This window comes from Crocodylus porosus, unplaced genomic scaffold (assembly GCF_001723895.1).
Source record: "Crocodylus porosus isolate Cpor-Errol unplaced genomic scaffold, CroPor_comp1, whole genome shotgun sequence".
Classification (NCBI taxonomy): domain Eukaryota; kingdom Metazoa; phylum Chordata; order Crocodylia; family Crocodylidae; genus Crocodylus; species Crocodylus porosus.
In genome coordinates this window covers 82,359,966-82,384,896 of record NW_017728943.1, presented here as the reverse complement: position 1 = coordinate 82,384,896, position 24,931 = coordinate 82,359,966, and the positions used below count along the sequence as shown (strand labels likewise).

Sequence of the window (24,931 nt, the reverse complement as noted above, 5' to 3'; positions counted from 1 at the left end):
CCCAGATGATGTCCGGCATTTCCTTATGGTCAGTCTAGTCAGGGGGTCTCACTAAGCACAGCAAGCGGGGTCCACAATGACATCTTTTCTGCAGACAACCTTTGTACCTGGAGAGTAGCCCAGTGAAAGATTCAGGGCCAGTGTTGTTTTGGTCTGTGGTCTGCAATATCTTAGAGGGTACGAGTGGAGCATCCTCTAACCTACCATTTCCTTTTTTTTTCTTTTTAAATGTCCATGTCCATGTCCATGTCCACTTGGCAGCTCCTCTAAGGCCCCTGCTACGCATTACCTATAGTACATAGTAAACAGGTGAATCACACAATACATTCACACTGGCCTTTGCACTTAAGGCAGGCCATAAGAGCAAAGGACTTATCACATCGTTAACATGAATTGTGCCACAAATGTCAACTGGCCACACATGCAAAATCATTACCACTGGATAAGCATGACTCTGGTTATAAAAAGGAGCCAACCAGCTCTACAGTCAGTGCTTGGAAATGCATCACCACTCTATTAGGGCCCTGCTATGGGTTGGAATGAGAGCTGGACAGCAACCAGCATGGACTAGGGGCCCATTTCCAAGCACTAATTGGATGGCTGGCTCCTGCTGCAGCCAGAGGGTCATTTTTCTCACAAGCTAATGACTTGGCACCAGAGGCACTGAGCATGAGGGCTGCGGGCCCCAGACCCCTGGGGAAAAGGGCTGAAATGTGTAAAACTTTCAGCAAGTATATCGTCTTTGGCCCACCCCAGCATTGCCAACGCTCATGATTTTTGGCATTGCATGCAGAAAGGTGAAAAACGTGGCTCTTTCTTTTATGGACATTTATCTATATGGCTAAAAGAAAGAGCTCCGTTTTTCACATTCCCGAAGTGTCTATTTTAAGAACAAGGTCAAAAACCCTGAGAGTTGGCAATCCTGCCACCCCCCGCGAAAATAAAAGTCAGTGCCTATGCTTGGCACGTGTGGCTGGTCTACACCTACTAGGCGCTTGACGAAGCGATAAACGTCACGTGTATCTAGACGCCGGAGCTCGCTTCTCTCCAGCTTTCATTAAAGCACTGAAGGGCGGGGACAGCCCAAAACGTCACCGCCGCATCACTAGAACGCTCCGCCCCCGTGCCCGGCAGAGACCCCGCCCCCCGGGCCCGCAGCCGGGCGCTGACGCTATGCCCCGCACTAAGATGGCGGCCGCCCACTCCTTTCCGCCGAGAAACGGAAGGGCCGCGACTCCCATGATGCCTCGGGGGGGCGGCCATTCAAATCGGCGGCCTGGGCTGGTGGTGGGGTAGGGAATGGCGATGCCGGGTAGGGCGGGGCGGGCTTGTGACGGCAACGTCTCCCTGCCCCTTGCAGGCGAGCCGGGCTCGGTGTCGGTGGTGTTCCCGGGCGCGGTGACGCGCGAGGGCTGCTGCCGCTTTGCCTGCGAGCTGCTCAAGCACGTGCTGCACCAGCGTCACCAGCTGCCCCTGCCCTACGAGCAGCTGGCCCACTTCTGCTCCCGCGCCGCGCCGCCGCCGCCGCCGCCGCCGCCGGTAAGTGCCCCCCCCCCCACCGCACGGGCTCACACACGGATGGGCGAACAGACACGGGCACAGGCATAGGCACAGGCACCCCCGACACAGGCACCCACCCACCCCAGGGCTGCTGGATTGCTGTCTGGGTGGGGCCTATTGCATTTATTGCATAATTCTGTTGGTGACTCACACCCTAAATGCAGCTGGGCTCCTAGTGCAAAGCTGTTATCCCACCCACCATAGGACTTTCCAGCTTATGCCAAGAGCTGCCTTGCCTGCTGTCAAGTTAGTGCTTAGAAATGGGTCATGAATCTTAGACTGAGCTTGGTTTCTATCTGGCTTTTGTTTGAATGTGTAGGAGGGCTCTTGGAGACTAGTGCTGTCAGGTCTTGCAAGAATTTTGTGACTTGGGAGTTGCTTTGTTGGAGGTAATTGCTCTGCAGGGCTGAGGCAAAGGAAGGGGTTTGGATCCTGAAGAAACTCAGGATGAAAAAGCCCAGAGGTTTGGCTCCGCTGTGCTGTGCTGTGCTCCTCTCCCCTCCAGGGTGCCCAACTGTCAGAGGCCCAACTGCCTTGTGCTGCTCTGAGAGCATTTAGTGCTGTGTCTTGTATCAAGACGCTCTCCTCCTTTTTCAGATTGTTTCAAGGTTTGTTAGTTAGCAGCGTAAAACACCCATGGGGTTGTATTTGAGGCATGTCCTATCCTGTGAGGGGACACTGCCCTCAAGAGGATACAGGAAAACCCTCACTATTCGTAGTTTCAAATATTTGTGGTGCACCGAATATTCACCTTATTAGAGTGCAAATGCTGAACCTGCATCTTAAATACACTTGCAGAAAATCTTTGGGAGCTCTATGCTTGCTCCCACCGCTGCACTCCCATTGTCACCAGCGCAGCTGTGCCCCGCCCCCCCCAAGGGCACGTGCTGTTCATGAACGCAGTGCCATACTTGCAGGTTTTGCCATTCGTGAAGATACTGCTGTTGAAGATGGTTTAGTACTTCAGTATATTCTGGTTAAAGATGCTTCTAGTGATTTCCTCCAATTCAGTGTCACTTGGTTGGAAAAAATACTGCTTGAACACTTTTCTAAATGACTTAATAGAGTAAAGTTAGGCTTGATATGGGCTGTTATAACTTGAAGTGTAACTTTAAAAATAATCCATTTTTAAGAAAATCTAACTGGAAAAATGGTATCTTTTTATGTAAAATGGGGGAGGGGGGAGATCATTTACCTTAATGTATTTTTCTATTCTGACAAAAAATAATCCATCAGGTCTTCTGGTTCACAACCAGAATTATGCTTTGCAGTTTGAATTAATAGAAAATGTTTTCTTTTTGTCTGCTTAAAAAAAAGAGCAGTCCCTGAAAGAACAGATCTAGTAGTAATCCCTGTATAATAGGGACCCCAGATCTTGAATAAGAAAATATTGTAGAATGTGTGTGGTACACAATAGGTTAGCTGCAGTGCAAAGCACCTCTTGTCTTTGATATGGCCAGTTCTAAACAAAGTTGCTTGTATTCCCTTTTTTAATAAGAACTTAAACTTTCTGAAGACCCCTAAAAAGTAAGGAGTGGGCTTGCTTTTTTTTTTTTTTTTTTTTTTTAATTTCAAACAGACATTAACAAAGACCTTCTGCCATTTGCTCAGAATGTACCAAATTCTTCCTTTCAGGTTGAAGATGTGATTACGAAACTGCATTCCACAGACTTGGGCAGCAAAAAGTGTCAGCAGGCATTAGTGGAGCTGGAGGGGCTGTTCCAGCACTTGGAAGCCATGTTCCGCCTGACTTTAGTCCCCCGGATCCTTATCCTGCTTGGAGGCAATGCCATGAATCCTAAGGAGCTCTATGAGATCAACTTGGAGGGCATCTGTGTGGGTAATGCTGAGGAGAGCCTTCAAACATCATCCTGTGTTCGTAAGCTCTTCCACTCGCTCTTCCTTGCAGATGTCTTCAGTGAATTACAGGCTCTCCCTGTCATGGGCACCACTGTCATGGTCCAAGGGCATCGTGACTGTGGCATTGACTGGTTCCGACCCAAGCTCAACTATAAAGTGCCAGCCCGAGGGAGGAAACTGACTGTCAACTTGTCTTGCAGTGAAGATAGCTGTACAAGTCCTTCTACCCACATGGGAATGACTTCTCCCTGGGAGGACTACATATGGTTCCAGGCACCAGTGACAGTCAGGGGTTTCCATGAATGACTTGTTGTACTGCATTTTAGTGGGGCTTTTAATAACTCTCTGGTGCTGCTTTACTTGACTTTTTATCAGACCTAACCACATATCATCCTCTCTTGCTTGAAGCCATTCTCCAGGGCATCTGCTACCTTCTGGCATCTGGACAATGTTCTGTTTTGCAGGGGGGTGGGGGTTGATTTTTTTGAACAATGTTTTACATTTCTCACTGCTACATTGTGAGAGGAAAATCCCTGTAGAGCATAGTTATGTCCACAGATGAAGGAAGGTGCCAGTTTTCTGGGGAACTGACTTGCAGCAGGCGAAACTGGCTAGTGGGTTAAAGCAACATTAACTCTTCTGCATCTTGCCCAATCAACCAACCAATACTTGAAGTAGCTGTTTTGGAGAATTTTTTTCTCCAGGCTTATTGTGGTGCTTATGCAGTATTCCCTTTCTGCTGGCTGGCAAATCACTGTGCAATGTTAATAGGTGAATCTGGACTTTTACAATCAATGCTTAGAATGAATGATACAAGGAGGTAAATGCTATAGGTGGTCTTAGTAAGCACTCAGGAACTCTTACCTTATAGCAGGGTTGTCAGCTCATGGTCTGCAGGGCTGGATAAGGATTGCTGGATCAGGACTGACTCCCTGTGCCATGTGCAGTACTTACAGTGCTAGGTTCAGCCTGTGCTTTGAGTGCAGCACTTGCTGCCCCAGAGCTTGCTGTGCACAGGCTGGACCCGTCAATGTTGCGTGCAGCACTGGGGTGGTGGTGGGGGTCTGTGGCGCAAGCTGCATGTGGTCCTTTGCTAGACCACCTCTGGAGCCAGTGCAGAAGCCAGTCTAGCCTTTGTGCTGCATACAGGGTATGCCCTGGACCAATAGCCTGTGTTGCATTCTATGCACACACAGCACTGAGTCCAGCTTATGTGCGAAATGCAGTATGCAGGGCCAGAGCCGGCATGTGCCCCATGCGGTGCATGTAGTTGGTCTGGATACCCACAGGCTGAATCGTAAGCCTCCAAGGGCTGGATCAAGCCCATAGACCATATGTTTGACAACCCTGTCCTACACCATGGTCATATTATGAAGGAGAGTAGGGGCTGCTTAGGCATTTCCTGTAAAGTACAAATATACAATGCTGTAAGTTAATTCACTTAACACAAAGGTTGATGTTCCAAAGATGGGGGGGGGATCATCAACAGCAGTTAATGCTTTCTACCCAGCAGTTGATGTCATCTTTCTGTACTTCAGAAGAGTTTTCTGACCAGTTTCACATGAACCCACTCAGTCTAGGCTCTTAAACTTTCAGACTCAGTATTATGCTGTTTGATCTAACTGGTGAGAAAACGGAAGTAGGGCAGCAAGATGACATAGCAGTGAGCTTCGTGTTCTGAGCTTGGAGTAGTCTGTGTTACTCAAAGGAAAATTTTCCTGCTTTCAGGATTGGTAATGGGACTTGAAAGGAATGTATCCTCTCAGTTCTGCACTGGGGACTTGGATGTAAAACCCATTAAAAAACGGAACTGTAGATCCAAAGTTTAGATCCAAAGTGCTGATAAAGCTGCTCTAATCCCTTGGATAAGGGTGATCCTACCTCTAACTTCAGCTTGTTTCTTTTTTTTTAACATGACTGTCTTCACTGTACTTGGTGAGAGACAGTGGCCTTTCAATGGCAAAGTTGCTCCAGGCCTGTCATTAACAGAAGAGGAGTAGCTTTTTTTCAAATTTGGCTATTTCGGCTATCTGGAACCTGCAGAGGAGAAGTAACCCGTCCATATGTGACCCATATCTACCTTGTTTAACACTTTAGAATAGCATAAATATAAGAATAAGCTGGAACAGAGACCTGGATTGGAAGGTAACTGTGCTCACTCAGTGCTTTCAGCCTAGAGAACAGAAAGTGAAAACAGAAGGCCCTGTGAGTGTCAGCAGTGCACTTTAATAATGGCAGGTTTGTCAGTCATGCCACAACCGCTGTTATACACAGAACAAATGGTGTGCACTGTAATATACAGCAAGATGCCAAACTTACTTGTATGGAGACAGAATTTCTATAAACAAGTTGAAAATCTGCTTTTTGGTGCAGGGCTGCTGAACTGATTGGGGGAATATTCCATTATAATGGGTTACACTGTTTGATCTTTGTGGCAGCTTTTTTTTTTTCCATATGATGTTTTGCCTCTGTTCAGGAGGAATGGTTTGGGCACATGCCAGGGTGAGTGAAATCTTCATGTTTGCCTTCCCCACTAACTGCTGAGCCTAGTTTTATGGTGGCACAGCTGGATTCTTTCAAGCTTATCTTTCTTGGATGCTTATCTTGCTGGGATCCTATGACCCCAGCTGACTTCCTGCCCTTTGGGCAGGGGGCTGGACTCGATGATCTCCTGAGGTCCCTTCCAGCCCTAATGTCTATGAAATCTATGAAAGCCACACTTAAAAATGAAAAGCATTCAAAGAGTCTTCTATAGATTCTGCTGCACTAGCCTAGAGGAATGGCCAGGAATTTTTCCTTAAACAAAACAATATTATTGCATCAAACTGCTTGCGTTCCTTGCTGTAACTGAAGTTCAAATACATGGGAATTTCCCCAGTAAAATGCTCCTAGAATGAAATAGGACAACATACATTAGAGAAAACTTTTTATTTATGTAAAAAAAAAAAAAAAAAAAATCTAGAGCTTTGTTTGAATGAATCTGGCATCTAGCAAAAATCAAATGAAAGCTTCAATCAAATGAACGGATTGGATAAGGTATAAACAGTGGTGCAATTGTTAGCCCTGTGTGTATTCACACGCCTGTGAATGCTGTCAGTGGCTCACAGACATTCTACCTTTCTCACCAGCTGCTTGATGTCTTCTGCCATCAGCTTTGGTTCCTCAAAAGCAGCAAAATGCCCCCCACGTGGCATGTAAGTGTAAGCGACTATATTCTTGAACTTCTCCTTTGCCCAAGTGCGTGGTGTGTATACAAGCTCCTGAGGAAAGACAGCAAGGCCGGTGGGGACATACACTTCAACCCTAAACAGATTCAAGTGTCTTATTAGCAAGTTATTGAGCAGTTTGGATTTGTTTTGGGGTGAGGCATACAAATACTGCCAGCTGGAACTAAATTAGAAATGCACTGCTCTACATTTCCTGCCATAAGCAATTCTACTGTACTCTTTTGGAAGTGCCTTGTGGCTTCTGAATTTACTATACTGAATGGAAAGGTGGTTCATTTCCTTCAGGCTATGTGGTGCTTCTACTGAAATGGGAACATGGCAGGATTGGAGCAGCAGCATCTTGGTCTTGGAAAGCTTGAGACAAGCTTTAGCTTAGAGCAAGGGTGTTCAAACTGGCCCATGGGCCAGATGTAATCTACGGAGCTGTACCATCCAGCCTGTGGGGCTCCCCACACGTCAGGAAATTTGGGAGTGGAGGGAGCAGTGGCAATTAATACCACTGTTGTTCCCTTGCTGCCAAATTCCTGAGCCCTGTAATGGTTTGGAGCCAGGACAGAGACCCTCTTCCCTCTGTGCAGCTGGATTAGGGCTAAGCTGCCTCCTGCCCCACTTTGCATAGCTAGATGGGGCCCTCTCATGGCCACTCTGGGTGCCAGTTTGGGACTTCCAGCCAGATCCAGCCCATGGACAGACCAGGTGCTACCTATTTGGCCTGCTGGGTAAAAAGCACTACTTGATAATTTACTCTGGCAGGAGGCAAAACCCTCTTGTACAACAATTGTTTCCCTGTGCTGCAGCCACCCAAGGTGAATCAGGCAGTGGAAGCTGTTTGTCTTCACTTCCATATGCAAACTCCCATATCTTCACACCATGCCACAGGCTGCAGTGTAGTTAAAATCTTGGTTGAACTGAATTTCAGGCCTCTATTGGTATTAAATCTAAGCCCCCATCCAAATTACAAGCATTACTTCCATCCTAAAGAAGTCCCCATTTTATCATTGTTCATATTGGTGATAGTTGTTTGAAAGGGATGGCCCTTCTAAACGGTTTCCTTCAGGATAGTCAGCTTTGTGCTCAAGAAGAGGACACCAGTTTGGAATTTGGTGTTAGACTCATCCTATCTTAACTTTAAGTTAAGTGCTTATTACATAATCTGAGACCGATTTATTTAGGACACTCTTCCCTGTGTTACCTGATGTAGTTTATCAAACAGTAGGTGGCTCCCTTACTGGTTCAATGAAACTGTTGCCTAAAAAAGGAGAGTCTTCAGACTGTTGGGAAGCTCATGGGAGGTAGCCCCAGACTAAAACCATACCTCCAAGGGAGATGTGAAACTATAGGCCTCTAGTCTGACCATGTTAAATACAAGACTCAGCAAGACATTAACTTCTCCCAAACTGGACATCTATTTCCAGTACCATCCACCTCCAAAAAAAGCTTAACTAATCAAACTTTTCTTCTGCTACATGTTGGAACCAAAGAGGAACCACCACCTGGTTAGTGAGAATTTCACTTTAAACTTGGATTATTTTTTTTTTTTTTAAAGAGAGGGAAACTCAGCAATTACAATAATGCCACTGCATAAAAATTTGTCTGAAACAGAAGGTGGTTTTGTCCATATTTGTACAGTATTATTTAGTCTGGATTCCAAGGCCTTTACCTCCCCCACCTTTTTTTTTTTACCTGGCATCTGGAGCAGTGGTGGGATTTGTGGAAACATTCTCCTTGTAGAAACGCATAGAGGGCACAATAGATGAAGTCACCCAATAAATCATCACATTGGTCAAAAGGTCATCCAGAGAGAATTTTCTATAGAGAGATAAGCCAGAGGATCATCATCACTAGCTAAGCTGCTGCTGGTTGCAGTGTTGACTCTGTACCCTGAAAATGGAAAAGCCCCTCTGTTCTCAGATCATCTTCAAGCTGTGAATTAATCAGTGCCCAGTTGGCTTTAGATGGAGCTGGGGAGCATAGAACAGCTGCTCTGCTATCCATTGTATTCTACTAGTCCTGTGTGATATTCCTTTATTTAGATTTGATCTCAGTGGCAGATCTCACCTCCCTGAGCTTATCAAGAGCCTACCTTTTAGTAACATTTCTTCTTTGCTCTAGTCTGCAGGCATGTCACTCATTTTCATACCTTTCCAGACCTCCGTCATCCAGGTCCCGGAATGATTTATCAGTCCAAGTAGAAAACTTCTCCAGAATGTAGGCAGCAAGTGCTACAGGGGAATCATTTAATCCACAGCCTAATTTAGGAAAGCAACAAAACAGCTTTTAGATTCATGTGAGCCTGTCCTACCTCTGCTAAAGCTAAATTGGGTTTCCAAGAAGTCTAAAGTTTCCTAAAGGGATCTAGTGAAGACTTGGGGTACTAGTACTCTTGTGCTCTATCAGTCAGGACAGTTTGGTACTGACAGAGCCTATGTTTTCATTCAGAGACTGTCCCCAGTTTTAATATAGAATCAAGTCAGTCAGTAATAGTTAAGTCATTAAAGGGATTATGTTTTAAGGAAGGCAGGAAGCAGCAACAGCAAGACAGAATTCCCAAACAATCTGAAAGGAAAGATATCCAGGCCCCTTCAGGGTCCTTGGTTACCTTTTATGGAGGTGGGAGAGTGACAAGTTTGTACACTTATCCTTCTTTTACCTCTGGTGTGAATCATAAACTTAGCCTTTCTATAGCAGGTTGCCTCTTCAGAGTGCATGAATGCAAGGAGATGAGTATTACCCACCATTTGCAGGTGAGGTAATGGAGGGTGGGAAATAAAGGACTTCTTTACAAAGGGAAATTATTTCGTAGTAAGCAAAGGTATGACTGGGCATGCCTACACATGCCTACATATGGCACCATTGTTACTGTGCTGTTGTTTAGTACTTCCTTTTGGAAATACTAAAGGAACCGTGTGCCACCAGGATGTTACTGCACTGTATTTTTGGCCACTATGTCACTGTAGCAACTTGCTATAGTGAGGGAGCACATTGCTGTGGTGACGTAGTGATGGTGTTAGTTTTTGCCAGTGGATCCTACAGTTTGTGTAGCACACTAGCTACTCCTCACAGACTTCCTCTGTGGATGCTCTTAGAGTATATCTTTTGTGTGAGTTAGCTTCCAACATAGTGGAAAAAGCTGCTTTGCACTTTGCACACTGGCTGCATGTACATGAGACACTGCCTGCAGTACAAGTCCTAAATAATTGCACAGTAACCCAAGTTACTGTGCAGTAGCACTGGTGAATGCCTTTTTCATGACTACTGCGTGTACAGTAACATTGTGTCACAGTTGTTTCCATGGGATGCTACTGCAAAGTAGCATTGGACTACTGCACAGTCAGTGTCTTGTGTAAACGCACCCACTGAGTATCAACATAAGGAGCTGGTATGGAATAGGCGGTATGCTGGAAGTTCACACTGACTGACTGGACTATAATTTCACTGCGTAATCAAGTGCTGTGTAATTTGTCCAAGATAATATCATAAATCAAAGGGAGAGCTTGAGCAGTACTTTAGAGGTCTTGGTACCTAATCCTTTGTTCAGTCAACTAGGATACGCTGCTCTTTAAATATATTAAACATTTGTTCAACTGTAATAGTTCCCATAGTCTATGTACATTTATTGCTGTACTTGCATATTGCATGCATCCACCCAAAAATTAGCCATCTCAAATTAGGGTGTGTGTGTGTTAAGTGAGGAGTCTGATTTCTGTGCTGGAATGGAGGCATGGGGACAATGAACTGGTTGTTGGGAGCTATGCTCCCTTGGAGGTATCACTCACCCTTCCCCAATATTGCAGCAGCTGTGACAGTGTTAAATCTTGAGCTGTGGAGCTGTAAGGAGAGGACGAGTAATACTGGGCCATTAGGGGGCAGCAATAAGCTGCTTATTTCTCCATGGTTTACTGCTCCAGGGAAGCTCCTAGGTATGTACTTGTGCCTGGACCACAGCACATTGAACCAGGTCAGAGCAGTTGCAGCTGGCAGGGGGCTCTGTGGGATCAGCCTGCCAGCCCAGGCCTGCTCTGACCAGGCTCAACGTGCTGCAGAGGGGCTGGCTGAGGCATGAGGGTGCTCCAGCATGGGGTTACCTGGCAGACAGCCCTGACACTGAAGTACCCTCGTGCCCCAACCATTCCTGCCAGTGCCTACACATGCTGCTGTGCACAAAAAAAATTCTTCAGCAGGGTGGGACTTGTAAATGCCAGTTTATTAGTTTCATGCACCCTGATAGAGGCATGTGTAGACGCTGAAACATTTACTGCACAGTTAATTAGCCAACTGTGCAGTAAGTGTCCTGTATACGTGTCCACCGAAGAGAAGACTCCATCCCTCCTGTGTGCAGCCAGCACTCAGCCATGGTGAGCCCGTGCTGTGGCAGGTAAGCATCTGGACAAATTTATTTTTTCATTCTACCTTCCCAAAATAAGGTGCTTGGCTTACGTGGTGGGATGTAGAAGGTAAGGGAGTATGGTATATGGGCCACATGGAGGTGTTACCTGCTGTGTCTGGCTTTGTAGCCTGGATGTGCAAGTAGCCAGTCTCTCGTAAGAGTTCATACACATTTTTTTCCAAGTATGGGAATAAGCGGCGGCAATCTTCCCTGGTCAGGCCTACGAGCCATGGTACATAGGCCCCAAGGATCAAAGACACCAGTCTCCCTAAACCGCTTGAGCTTATGAAGACCATGTTCAGGTGGAGTCCTTTCACTTGCCTGCAAACAACAATGTTAAGGAACATAATAAGTAGCACCAATATTAGGTTGATGCTAATTAAGAACAAAAGAGATCCTGTTTCTGTGGTCTCTTTGGAAGTTAGAGCTCTGCATGTGGCAGCAACACTGCACCGGACCACATTGAACTTCCCAAAGATGTCTCTTTTTCACTGGAGGCAGCTCTTCACGTACATATATTCCCAACTTTCTCACATGAAGATAGGTGCCAGATGTAGACTAGGCCTGGTGCAGCTGATACACCATTGCTGCTGTACCAACAGGAGGATGCATGAATGGCAACAGTCTTTGGCTCCCATGAGACTTGGCTGGCTCAGCTATCACTGTGGAGCCTTTCTGCCTTATTCTGAGACTATAATAACCACTCCACTGTGTACTTGCTGAGAAGCCTAACCTAGCCTACCCATGGCAATGAGGCTCGTTTTCAGGCCATCTTGGATGCCAGGTGGACTTCACACGGTCCTAAAATGCAATGACTTGAGATTCTTCAGGGCCTTTTGTCCTGATGTGGCCTGCTTATATCTAGGGAATGGAGTGCACACTTCACTACATCTCATTATCTAGCTTTTAAAATAATTTTCTAAGACCAACCTATTTCTCTGTTAGCAACTATGTCCTAAGCCTGTCTTTTAGACAAATAAGAGATTTATGCCTCAGGCTACAGTTCAGCTTCTTGATAGTTCCCCAGCCATTTCTGAATTTCCTCACTTCCTTTCCTTCCTTATTTGGATTAGAGATTAAACCTGATTCTGCCTCAGGGCTGCTCTGGACAATACAGTAGAGGGGTGGCAGTTCATACACTTAAGACAAACCTGGGAGTTTGAAGAAATTAGATGCTACTGAAATAGAAAAGCCTGAGAAAATAGTTGATATCATTGAAGGGAGAATGACTGACTAAACATGAATGCAAAAGAACTTAAGATGTGCAGGAAGCACAGAAATGGAATGGAAGATGTAGGATATGGATAAAGAGCAAACTGGCCTGAAGGAGAAGAGTGCTAGATAAACCAAACTGGAGTTGCAATACAATGTGAGTATTATTGGTTTGCTCTCCTGGTTTGTCATTGCTGGTGTATGCTACATGCCTTTGGGGTGTAGACACAACTCACATGTTGTTCTTGCTATGACCAGCATATGCTTAAAAACAGTCCCCTAGTGTTTGGGTGCCAAATCTTATCTGCTCACAAACCAGGCCACCAAGTTAATGGACATTTTTGAAAAAGGACATTCAGCGATTCTCAACCAGGGTGAAGAAAATCCTGGGGTGCCATGGGTATTAAGTGGCTCAGGAAGCATGTTCCTGCTCTATCTCAAGGGACTGTTTTGCCACCTGCTTTAGAATCCAGATCACTGTCTAGCAGGGATCGAGAAGGATCAAGAGAAATATTGTCAATATCCTCCTGACTTGTGCTCAACTTGAAGCTATAAAAATAGTTTCTGGGCTAGCGCCGCACAGCTCACTCAGCAGAAGTGTGAGGACTGTTAGTGTCTATCAAATGAAGAAGATGGCAACTATCTGATTCTTTAATACAGGGATGCAGCTTGAAGAAGCTACAGCATGTATTGTATCATAATGCTCCATCAGAATAGCCTGTCTGATTGCTGGGTTGGGTAATTACTAACCAGCATGGACCTCACCTCGGTGGTTAACGACTACATGATTAGCAGCCACACACTGATCACCACTGTTGCCTATGCGACTTTTTCATTCCAAGCACCCAAAAGTCAGGAAGCAAGGCTCTAAAGCCATGAGGTTATTTAATACAAAAAAGCAAGCCAATAGATTTGGGGCTCTGTTTCAATAGCTGTTTGGTTTCTGAGCCATGAAGGTGAGAAATGTTACCTCTCGCATTAAAATTCTGCTCTTGAGTCTCATGAGTCCCAGGGCTGGGAAGCAAATTCTTAATGCTGTAAGATTCAGGAAGAGATTGACAGCACTATGTACTGGGTGATCAGGGAGCCAGAATACCCAGCTGTCCCTCCCCATCCTGCTAGCTCACTTTGGCCTCTTGCTGTCCCACCCCACTCCTTGTTAACTCACTTTGCTTGCATTTGAGCCATGTTTGTGGTGATCCGGGAGCCCCAATCTCCCCCCTGGACATAGAACTCCTTGAAGCCCAGCCTTTCCATCAGCTTGTGAAATATCCGGGCAGCAGCCAGAGTGTCAAAGCCTGCGCATAAGGAGAAACATTTCATTACAAACCTGTTTTTCCTACATTACCTTCTCCAGCCAGGCATCACTAATACCAAGGGGACGTGTTTGGGCCCTGAACAACCACACAAGTACCCTTGTTCTTTCCTGGGGGTAGCTGCATGCAGTACATGGCTACTACTGTACCTACACGCTAGTAGGTGGTCAGGGAGCTGGTAATAAGTTAACCTATGGAAGTGATTCTCCAGCAGGGTGCTTTGAGGTTCTTTTAAGAGTGCTGTGGGGTGTTATGCAATGTTAGCCCTGTTAAGCACACAAACATGATTCATAAGATAAACACAGAGATTTCAAACAAGAACCCATAATGTCTGGACGTAGACCAGAGGAAACCTATCCTGGTCCAATTTATGCTGTTAGAGTTTTACCCTCATCTTTTCCAGGGTACTTCTGTACTCTATTGTGTGAAGTTAGCCCAGTTTAGGAGGTTGTCTCATCTGTTTTCTACATTTTCACATGAGTGTGATGCTGATTACACTGATGTAAATGTCGTATCGGTCCAGGCCCTTTGTGTTCTGTTGAGTGATCCTGAGGCTAACATCTGACAATGGTGCTCTGTTACGCTTTGCTAATGAGAAGCATCAGGGAGGGATGCAGAAGCACTGTGGGAAGCATAGGGAATGGGGAGGGTGACTTGCCTCCCTACTAACCCTGCAATCCAAATTTCCACAGCTGAGTCCAGAGTCTGGTGACCTCAGCCCTGTGGACATTTCCAATATCACTGCAAGGAGCATCTGTCAGAGACCAGCTAACTAAATGTGTTTGGCAGATGGAGCTGACCCTTTATAACAAAGCAGCTGGCAGAACCTGGAGATATAAAAGCCAACAAATGAGACTTCATTGGACTCACTGCAGTTTCCTCTGCGGTAAAAGACACTGTGGGCACCAGGGAACTGGAAAGGAGGAGACAACATCTGCTTTACTCCTTAGCAGAGAGACAATAGCTTGTATGTGCTGGTCTCTTGGATCAACATTGTTAGTAAATACTGTAGGCCTGCCTAGTGCTTTTCTGCATGCAGTGCAAGACACAGACTTTGCTCTGTAGCCTTTTCACCTTGTTCTTCTGCTACAGATCATCCAAATTCATTTTTCTCTGCATACCTCCATCTGCTCCCCTCAAATCCCTCCACTGGCTCTCACTCTCCTGCCCCAAGTTCATGTCCTTGGTCTTTCTCTTTAAGGCTCTTCCCAGTCTCCATTCCACCCCGTTCTCTGCTTCTTTGGTCTGTTTCACTCATCTCTGCATCATCCTTCAGGCCACCATCTCAGTGTGCAAGAACCTTGCTGATAACCCTCACCCAGCGTCCTTCCTCATTTCTTCCAAAGGCCACTGGGAAATTACCTGTTCCTTGACATGCCCCTGCTGCAAGTACAGAGATTGAGCAGATTCAGTTAGCTGAATTAGTCTGAAATCAGGCAGAGGGCAGAGTAGAGAGGCATTTTATAGACTAACTGAATCAGAGATGCATAAACTTTTGTGAGCAAGAGCTTACTTCATCAGATGCTAATCGATCATGAAAACTCATGCATCTCTGATTCAGTTAGTTTATAAGGTGCTTCACTACCCTGCCTTCTGTCTAACTACAGATATTGCCTTGCCTATGTTCTATTGCACACCTGTCCCTCTGGGAAGGGATTCTGGTGTGTTTTTATGCCACTGTACAGCACTGTTTTCACCCCTGTCCTGCATGAAGAAGTATGTTGATGCAGCAAGAGAAATGCTGACTTGGGGTGGGGGAGGTTAATAAGCTATGGAGCCTTTCACCAGGGCAATGATTATCTGGCTCAAGGAACTGGGAACAGACACAAAGCCTTTCACTTTCAAGGCATTTAGTTTTTTGTGAAAAATGAACTGAAAACTTGCCAGTGGACCCATGTTGACTATGTGAACACCATCATAGATACGTTCAGATCCTCAAATTCATTAGTGAATTTACAGGATGAAATTCACTTCATTAAAGGAGCAACAGGTGTCTGACCCATTAAAGGAACAACTCCCGAAGTTCAGGAACAAGCCCATAGCCAGAGTGTTCCTGGGGTATCTCTGAGGTGCCCTGGGATTCTAATGACTTTTCTGCTCCTGCTCATTACTCACCTCGTTGGTGAGGTGCCTCAGAGAAGCCATAACCAGGGATGGATGGGCAGATGACCTCAAACACCACGTCCTCATTCAGGCCATGTCTGGCTGGGTCAGTGAGCAGTGGGATGATCTTATAGAACTCAAAGAAGGAGCCAGGCCAGCCATGCACCATCAGCAAGGGTCGGACTATCTGACCCCTGGGGACATGCAGGGGTTTCACATGGATGAAGTGTATGTCAATCCCTGTCAGAAACCCAAGACAAGCTGGTTAATATTCCACATGCTTCTCAGATCCTGACTTGGACCCTGAAGGTAGAAGGCAAATTCTTAGCCAGTATTTGCAGCAAAGCCATGCAGAAAGACCCAGAGGGAGGGAACTGCACAGCTGGAGCTGAGAGAGGATGCCACACATTGCTGTGGGTTTATGTTAGCCCTTTTGAGGGTGAGTGATAAGGCTGCAGCCAATGAGGCTTATATCCCAGCATGAAAAGGTCATCTTGACTTCATGACCATGAGGGCTGCGAGCCTGGGGGAACAATGGATGTCTCCTTTGCTATATCTAAGTACAATGCTGAGTTCTGCAATGGAGGAAGCTGCTAGGTCTCAGGTTCTAGTACAGGGGTGAGCAATTATTTTGGGCAGAGGGCCGCTTACTGAGTTTTGGCAAGCCATCGAGGGCCTCATGATAGGCAGCCCAGGGCAGATAAATAAAAATTTAGAAAATTAATTAGGTGCCCCATGGGCTGGATAGAATGGCCTGGTGGGCCACATCCAGCCCCTGGGCTGCATTTTGCTCACCCCTGTTCTAGTGACTCCTTGTCTTAAAAGTGCCTTTCACAGAGGAGGGCAGGTGGAGAAGAAGGGGTGAGGAGAATGGGGGAGCACTATACAAAAGTGAGGAGAAAAAGAAACAGAGGGGGTAACTCATGAGTGAGGGGAAGGACACCTTGGGGAAATGAATGGAACATTCAGAGGTTAAGGAGCCTCATGTACCTTCAATGGTAGTTTTGAAATGTGGATATTGGTTCAAAATTTCCACTTGTTTCTGCCAGTTAAACTGGTTCCTCCAGTAGGCAACAACTCGCCGCAGGTAGGTGGTATTGAATCCATACTGGAAGGCAGTCCCCTCCAGTGGGGGCGTGTAGCGGGCCCTGTCCAGGCGCTCGTGCAGGTCCTGCAGAGGAAGAGTTCTGTTGTGGGCCATAAGATGCTGGCAGAATACATCACATGCCAGGTCTTCCAGCTGCTCTGCTTTCTATGCTGCTATGTAATGGCCTAAAGGGCACCGTCTAGGCAGCCACATCACAGAGGACCTCCTGAATTATGATCCCAGTGAAACTGTGTTTTACATATGTTACCAGTTAAAGCAGGGAATGGTTGGCAGGAGCCCCTAGGTTCTATTCCTGGCTTGAATGCTGACAGTACACAATCATGGGCAAATCATTTTCCCATTCTGTGCCTTTTCTGTGCAAAGAGGGTGGTATTTCACTATCACCCACATTTCATCTTCTTTTTATCAGGCTGCTGCACTCAGAACATGCTTACACCCTAATGGCAGTGTGCCCCAGCTGTGACATTACCAAACGTTCCCTGCCCTACCCCAATCCCCCTTGGAGGCTCCAAACCTGGAAGCACGCTAGGCAAGATGCTATGTGTCCTTCTGTGACTACTCTGTCTCCAACATGCTTTCCAGCAGCTGCTGGGAATGAGCCCAGGTCAGTCCCATCAGTGTATTTCCAGGTTTGGAGCATGTGAGTGAGTCAGAGGGCAAGGTGTACTCAGGGCTATCCCAGATGGGACATATTGCTGCCCTGGTGGAGATGCACCTTAATGAAAACATAGGCCTCTCTTCATGCATAGTGCACAAGGGGCATGGAAGCCCGGCTTGCCCAAATCTGAATGCCTCACTGCTGCTCTGGAGGGACAGCCCCTAAAGGCAGAAAGCTAAGGCCAGTCTCTGGGGCCCAATATGCTTTTAGTGTCTCTGCTCAGGCTGTGAACAATAGAGATAATGGGTGGCAGATGAAGAGTGGTTTTGTGATCTGGTCTCACAAGCTGCCCACTCACAGCAAATGATAACAGCTTTTAGTCACTACTGGCTGGGATGAGTGGAACTGGTGACTGAAGAGGTGCAAGTCTCTGAAGCTCAACCCCAGTTACCTGAGCTGTCCTTTACTAGAGAATTAGATTTAGGGTCAGATATGAACTGTACTTTCTTTTTCCCAGTTCTGCTGACTGTTGGTCCTGACTTATACCACCCACTGCTATTCCAGTGCCAGGATTCCAAATTTAGCCCTACAGTTGCCTTTAATCCTGTCCTACAGTCCTCACTCTTGATAAACCACCACTAGCCTGGGATCCAGCTAACTCAGTCAATCTGTGATCCAATATGGACTGGAACTCATTTCTTTTTCCAGCCCAGTGTTTCTGTGTGCATTGGGATGTCAGCTTGAAGCAGACAGATGGACGGAGTGATCAGCAATACACTGCTGATTTCTAGGCCCCCATGCTTCTTCTCTTTGGATACCTTTCCCAGCGCCCTGTATCCCAGCCCTGATACCTGGATTTCCCTGTCCGAGGTTTCAATTCGGAAAGGTCGGATGCTCTCATCTTCTTTTTCTTCTGGGGGCCTCTCACCTGAACCCCACCATCCATCTCCCACCTCTAAGGTCTTGATTTTCCGTTGAGACAGGAGCCAACAAGTCAGGAGCCCTCCAGCTCCCAGAGCTGTGGATACCACAATCACACCCTGCGGATATTCAAAGGACCTAGAAAGACACAAAGATGATCATATTTAGTAACCAAAGATCCAGGACACTAGACTACTCCAATGCCTTCAGGACAGTGATATCCAAACTTTTGTCCCCATGGGCAAGGTAAGCAGTGTTGAGCTGGTCTACAGGCTGGATCTCATGTGGAGTCAGTACGTGAGGTTGGGTTCCAACCACCCAGATCTTCCCTTGCACCATCTGGATCCAGATCTAGCCTTGCACTCAGGGTTTGAATTATGGGGGAGCTTGGGGTGGGAGGGCTGAGCCCCTCCATAAAGGACGAGAGCTCCCATTAAGAAACAAGAGCCCCACTGTGGGCTGGTCAGCACCCCTTTCCTCCCCCTCTTCCCCAACAGCCCAGAGGTCATGTGCCATGGTGCACAGTCCCTGGCCCACCCTGTGCCTTTCTAAGCAGCCCAGGTGGCGGTCGTGGTGGCTCTTACTGGTTGCCACTGCTGCTGGGCTCAGCCCCATAGTACTGGCGGGGACTCATGCACACAGCCCCGATCCCAGCCAATATTTTTTGCAGACCCCCACAAGAGTCGAAGTGTAATCTGAACCCTGCCTGCACTGCCCAGATCTGGCCTCATGCCACTCAGTTTGGGACCTGTGTGCCCAGATCTTGCCTCACCCTGTCTGGATTGGGCTTCAGGCACCCAGATTCTGCTTCACTCTGTCCAGATCAGGCCCTGTGCCACCAGATCCTACCTTGCTCCACCTGGATGGGGCTCTGCACACCCAACTCTTGCCTCACACTGCCCAGATTAGTTTCTGCATGCACAGATTCCACCTTGTACCACTTTCCATCACTACAACCCATGTGTCTAGTCTAGTGTGCAGGGTCACACTATCTGCCTATAGGGCTCTCTAGGGGTGTGGAAATTTGGCAACTGGGGAGTAGCAATTAATGCTGACATTGCTTCCCTATCAACAATTTTTTGGCCCCATGAGGAGCCTTATAGGCTGGACAATCCAATACTGAAGGCTGGATCTGGCCCATGGGGTTGGGGTTGAGCACCCTTCCTACACCCATATAGTATGGGTTTGGGAGGCAATGTACACTCATGAAGCCACCAAGGGTTATGGATTTCCAGCACCTTTGAAAATCAAGTCCAAGATTGTATCCCCAGTTTAGGGATACAAAACTTGGGGAGGTACAGAACTTGGGGTACACAGGATAAATGACTACATACAAAAAAGGCCAAAGTATTTAATGTCTTTTTTACTTCAGTCTTCACAAATAGAGGCAGCTACCACATGACCACAGCAGTTAGCAGCAATGATAAGGGAGGAGACAAACATCTTACAATAGTGAAAGTACAGATTAGGGATTATTTAAGAAAGTAGATCCTTTCAAGTCAGCAAAGCCTGATGGGATATACCCTCGAGTACTGAAGGAATAAGATGAGATAATTTCAGAGCCATTGGCTATCCTTTTAGAGAACTTGTGGAGGGTGAAAGAAGTCCCAGTTGGTTGGAAAAGGGCAAACATAGTACCCATCTTTAAGAAAGGGAAAAAGGAGGATCTGGGGAATTACAGACCCAGTCAGTCTCACCTCCACTTCGGAGGAATGCCTGAAAGAACTAGAGTTATCTAGTCTGAAGAAGAGAAAACTGAAGAGACATCTGATAGCCATCTTCAAATACCTGAAGGGTGATTATAGAGAGGATGGCAATAGGCTTTTCTCTGTAGTTACAGGGGACAGGACTAGAAGCAACAGCTTCAAGCTGCAGCAGGGGAAATGTAAATTGGAGATTAAGAGGAACTTTATGACTGTGATGGTGGTTAAGCACTGGAACAGGCTATGTAGAGAAGCTGTAGAGTCTCCATCCCTGGAAATTCTCAAGAGCAGGTTAGGCAGATCATCTGTCCTGCCTTGAGCCAGGGGCTGAACTAGATGATATCATGATGGCCCTTCCAGCCCTATTTTCCTTTGATCCTATGACCTGCCTATGTTGGTTTTAGAGTCAGGTTAGGTTGCAGTTGGATTAAGAACATAGGCCCCAGGTTTACCCTGGATTTAAAATGACCTCCAATAATTAGACTCTATACATGGAAAATCTATAAAATTTGTTATAATCTAATTATTGGGGGATCATCTTTAATTTGCCCCCCACTGCTCCAGGGGGGCAGCAGTGGAGGGGAGCAGGTGGTGTGGGGAGGTCAGGCAGTTTGTCCTTTGCTGCCTGCTCCACCACCCATTTGCCCCCTTGCTGCCTGCCTCCCCATAGCCTCTGGACCCTCCCTTTCCCATCTTCCCTTCCCCCCACAGCCTTTGTTCCCTGCCTGCTCCTCTTCCACCACCAGGTGCAGCAGGAAGGGAGGAGAAGCTGATAGGGGAAGAGATGGTGGTGGGGAAGAGGCTGTAGAGGGGAGGAGCAGGAGGGGGGTTCAGGAGTAGTGGGGGGCAGGCAGCAGTTAAAACTCTGGCCCCAGCCCTGGGTCAGGGCTGGAGCTGGAGCCGTGGCAGCTGCCTGTCACCGATCCCCCAGCTGCATTGTACTCTATTGCAAGATGAGGGGCTTTCCCCCCAGGTTAAATGGGGGAAAAAAACTCATCTTGGAAACTATTAAAAAGTGTAAATAAGAACTGAACTGAACACTAGCACCTGGAAGGAAGTGTCCAAGAGCCACAGTCCTTCCTCTGACAGCTCTCCAATACACCATCAAGGGATAATGCCCATTAGCATTATGTGGTTTAAAGAACTGAGATCCTTACCAGGGATCCTGGTTTTCTCCAATTTAAAAAAAATCCCCAATTTTCAGTTAAAAAAGTAACTCCAAATCTAAACTTTTTCATGATTAAAATGAAACATCTATCTATCTAAAGTGGTGTTTCATTTAAATCATGGGAAAATGTGGATTTTGGGTTACTTTTTTACCTGAAATTTTAAATCAGAGAAAACCAGGATCCCTGATCATCACATGCCTGTTTACTGGTCATGGAGCTCTCCTGGCTCCACTTTGTGAAAGCTTTCAGCCCGGTATCCTCAACAACAGAGAAGAGTATCAGTACAGGCCGGAGAACTGACCCAGGGGACACTGGGAGGCCCAGTGTTCGGGTGTACATTAATGTGGAATTGCCATGAAGAACAGTCATGACTTTGCATGTCAGTCAGAATGGAGGTGGGGAGTAAACAGGCAGCTTACGCAACAGTCAGAATTGAGGTGGGGAGTGAAGTCCAAGAGGGCAGTTGGAGCTGCCAGCATTGCAGTATATCCCAGACAGGACTGTTTTCAACCCTGGAAGAAGCCAGCAGTCCAAAAGCCAGCTCCACTTGGCAGGGGTTCCCTCATGGTTTCCCCACAGCCTCAAGCACTGGATCTGGGTCCCAATTTTCCTACAGGACCAGCACATCCATTTTGATCAGGTGCCCGACGTCCTCTTAGGCTGTTGCCTCCAGGCTCCCTACTGCATGACAGCAGTCCTGTATCAGACTGCAACCTTGTGCTGCAAATGTGGGCTCTCTCAGGAAATGCCATAATCCTGGCAGGTTCTAGCAAGCTATGCACCTGTACTTCAGGTGAGCAGTCTGACATTTAGCACACAGTCCTTCCCCTTCAAGCCCTGCCTCCCGGCTCCCCCCATACTAGCTGTGAAGAGAGTGACTACATGTGAGGAGACAGTGAGTGAATGTTCCTGGTTGCCCAGAGGAGTGTGATGGACTGCCCTGTACCTGAGCCTGGGCGGCCACAACAAAACAGAAGCCATCACCACAAAGCAGTTCCCATCTCACCCACCAGCTCTGGAGGCCCCTGTGGCTAAAACTTCAGCAGCATCCCCTGCCAGAGCCCTACAGCTGGGTACTGAAAGCTCTGCCTGCCAAGGGGGAACAGGAAGCCCGTGTCTCTGCCTTTCCCCAGCAACTTGGAGGCTCAGCAGCTTATGCAATGGGCACCCAAATGTTTGTGCCAGATGCCTGATAGGGTTTCCTGAGAAGCACAGAATATCGCAGCAGGGCACCATGCTGATTTGACACTGAACAGCCTTAATCCTGCTGCTAACCCACCTCAGGCAGCCCCTTGGCTCAGCCCTTTAGTTGAGCCCAGCCTCCTGCGTAATCACATCCAAGGGAGCCATTCCCTGCCAAAGGGACACAATGGCAGCTCTAGTGAGCGCTCCCCAGCAGTGTAATCAGTGCTGGCAGCTCTGTCTCACTCCCCTGTTGGACTTTTCTCCCTGCCTGAGTCCAGCTGACATGGCACCTGCTCCCCAAAGGGCTCTCCTGCACCCTTCTGCACTCACCGGATGCTCTGAAGGATTTGCTGCCACATTTCAGTTCAGCTCAGCCCAAACGTGACACTGGACCAAGAAACACAGATTGCTGCTGCCTCCTTCCTTCCGCTTCCTCCATAACATGGCAAACTGTCATCTCATCGTGCCACCTGCTGCCTAAGCAGGGGATCACAGATGACTTGGCTACCTGGGCACTCTTCAACTCACCTGTGTTTTTGGATCAGATGGAAAAAAAGTGAGACCCCGAGAGAAAATGGTTGCATTTAACTTCAGGGAATTATATGTTGTTTTCCTACTATTGCACTTCCCTTTCAGCTGGGGAAAGGATTCTCCTTCACTTCCTGTCCTAAACTACTAACCAGTGGCCTTCATGCAGAATGGCTGCTGCGTTTCACCCCAGAAGCAGCTGCTTTTCTGCAATGGGAGAAATGTCCCTGTCTTTATGCACTGTGCAAGGTGTTGTAGGATGATCACTACCATCCTTGGCATTCAAGTCCCCATTTTGCTATGGGTTTTGCATTTTCAGGGCTGCCTGTCATGGCAGTGGCTATGGGAGCAGCAGGGCAGTCCTTTGCATGGTCAGAGTTCAACCAACAGCCCCCCATTATTTCTGGCCACACTTCAGTGTGTTCCTTCATTTATTCACAGAATCAAAATGGATTTCTCCAGCTTCTCAGGGCTTGATGCTTGGTTTTGTAAGAGGGAATAATATTAAGAGGTGTAGTGAGAGGGTCCAGAGGAGGGCCACTTGTATGATTAGGGGGCAGGAGGGCAGGCCTTACGAGGAGAGGCTATGGGACCTGAACCTGTTCAGCCTCCACAAAAGAAGGCTGAGAGGGGATCTGGTGGCCGCCTATAAACTTGCCAGGGGGGACCAGCAGGCAATGGGAGAGTCCCTGTTCCTCTGAGTACTACTGGGGGTAACAAGGAACAACGGGCATAAGTTGACTGACAGTAGATTCAGGCTGGACATCAGAAGGCACTACTTCACAGTTAGGGCAGCTAGGATCTGGAACCAACTTCCAAGGGAAGTGGTGCTCATCCCTACCCTGGGGGTCTTCAAAAGGAGGCTAGACAGCATATGTCATTTGACCCCAGCATCCCTTCCTGCCCATGGCAGGGGGTCAGACTAGATGATCTGCTCAGGTCCCTTCTGACCCTACCAACTATGAAATTATGAATGAGAAGCAATGGGAGGGAAGAACTCAAAACTGTGGGGAGAAGTAGACACACTGGAGGGCAGGGAACAACTACAGGCAGACCTGGACAGGTTGGACAAATGGACAGAAAACAACAGAATGCAATTTAACAAGGAGAAATGCAAAGTGCTGCACCTAGGGAGGAAAATGTCCAGCACACCTACTGCCTAGAAAATGACCTGCTTGGCAGCACAAAAGCAGAAAGGGATCTTGGAGTCCTAGTGGACTCCAAGATGAACATGAGTTGTCAGTGTGACGAAGCCATCAGAAAAGCTAACTGCACTTTATCATGCATCAGCAGATGCATGACAAATAGAACCAAGGAGGTGATACTTTCCCTCTGTCGGGTGCTTGTCAGACCACAGTTGGAGTACTGCATGCAGTTTTGAATGCTACACTTCAAGAGGGACGTGGATAACCTGGAGAGGGTCCAGAGAAGGGCCACTCATATGGTTAAGGGCTTGCAGGCCAAGCCCTATGAGGAGAGACTAGGGCACCTGGACCTCTTCAGCCTCCGCAAGAGAAGGTTGAGAGGCAACCTTGTGGCTGCCTATAAATTCATCATGGGGGCGCAGAAGGGAATTGGTGAGGCTCTACTCACCAAGGCACCCCTGGGGGTCACAAGAAATAATGGCCATAAGGTAGACAGCAGATTTAGACTGGACATTAGGAGGAACTTCTTCACAGTTAGAGTGGACAAGGTCTGGAACAGGCTTCCAAGGGAGCTGGTGTTCTCCCCTACCCTGAGGGTCTTCAAGAGGTTAGATAGGCATCTGGCTCAGGTCATTTGAATCCAGCACTCTTTCCTGTCTATGCAGGGGGTCAGACTCGATGATCTATTGAGGTCCCTTCTGACCCTAACATCTATGAATCTATGAATTTGATTCCAGCCTCATGGAAAACAGATAGGGACCCCTGCAAGATGCCCTAATTCGGGTTCAACACACTGTGATTCCCCTGAGGTACAAGAGTGCAAAATGCACCTTACACTGTGAAACGTTACTCAAATATTTCTTATTTGGCAGTCAAGAAAAGGAAGGGCGCTAAACTTCGATGAGAAAC

General features: G+C 47.3%; 2 protein-coding genes across 2 annotated transcripts; one reads left to right on the top strand and one right to left on the bottom strand.

Annotated features, from left to right (window-relative positions):
* Positions 1–1,299: 1,299 nt before the first annotated feature.
* On the top strand, positions 1,300–5,780 carry MAD2L1BP (MAD2L1 binding protein). Its single transcript, XM_019549673.1, has 2 exons — positions 1,300–1,539; positions 3,196–5,780. Exons 1-2 carry the CDS (start codon positions 1,300–1,302, stop codon positions 3,724–3,726), a joined length of 771 nt encoding a protein of 256 aa, XP_019405218.1. The 3' UTR covers positions 3,727–5,780.
* A 549-nt stretch (positions 5,781–6,329) lies between these two features.
* Positions 6,330–22,781, bottom strand: LOC109319862 (epoxide hydrolase 1-like). Its single transcript, XM_019549672.1, has 9 exons — positions 22,680–22,781; positions 18,223–18,430; positions 16,656–16,836; positions 15,678–15,905; positions 13,415–13,544; positions 11,141–11,355; positions 8,788–8,896; positions 8,331–8,456; positions 6,330–6,723 (listed from the first exon to the last, which is right to left on the bottom strand). The coding sequence occupies exons 1-9, from the start codon at positions 22,706–22,708 to the stop codon at positions 6,522–6,524; spliced, it is 1,428 nt and encodes a 475-aa protein (XP_019405217.1). The 5' UTR covers positions 22,709–22,781; the 3' UTR covers positions 6,330–6,521.
* Between the last annotated feature and the right edge of the window lie 2,150 nt (positions 22,782–24,931).

Coding starts and splice junctions, on each gene's coding strand:
- MAD2L1BP (XM_019549673.1), top strand. CDS start 1,300: ATGGCGATGCCGGGTAGGGCGGGGCGGGCTTGTGACGGCAACGTCTCC. Junction 1,540..3,195: donor CGCCGCCGCCGCCGCCGCCG/GTAAGTGCCCCC, acceptor TCTTCCTTTCAG/GTTGAAGATGTGATTACGAA.
- LOC109319862 (XM_019549672.1), bottom strand. CDS start 22,708: ATGTGGCAGCAAATCCTTCAGAGCATCCG. Junction 11,356..13,414: donor ATGGCTCAAATGCAAGCAAA/GTGAGTTAACAA, acceptor TGTTGTTTGCAG/GCAAGTGAAAGGACTCCACC. Junction 8,457..8,787: donor GATGACGGAGGTCTGGAAAG/GTATGAAAATGA, acceptor ATCTCTCTATAG/AAAATTCTCTCTGGATGACC.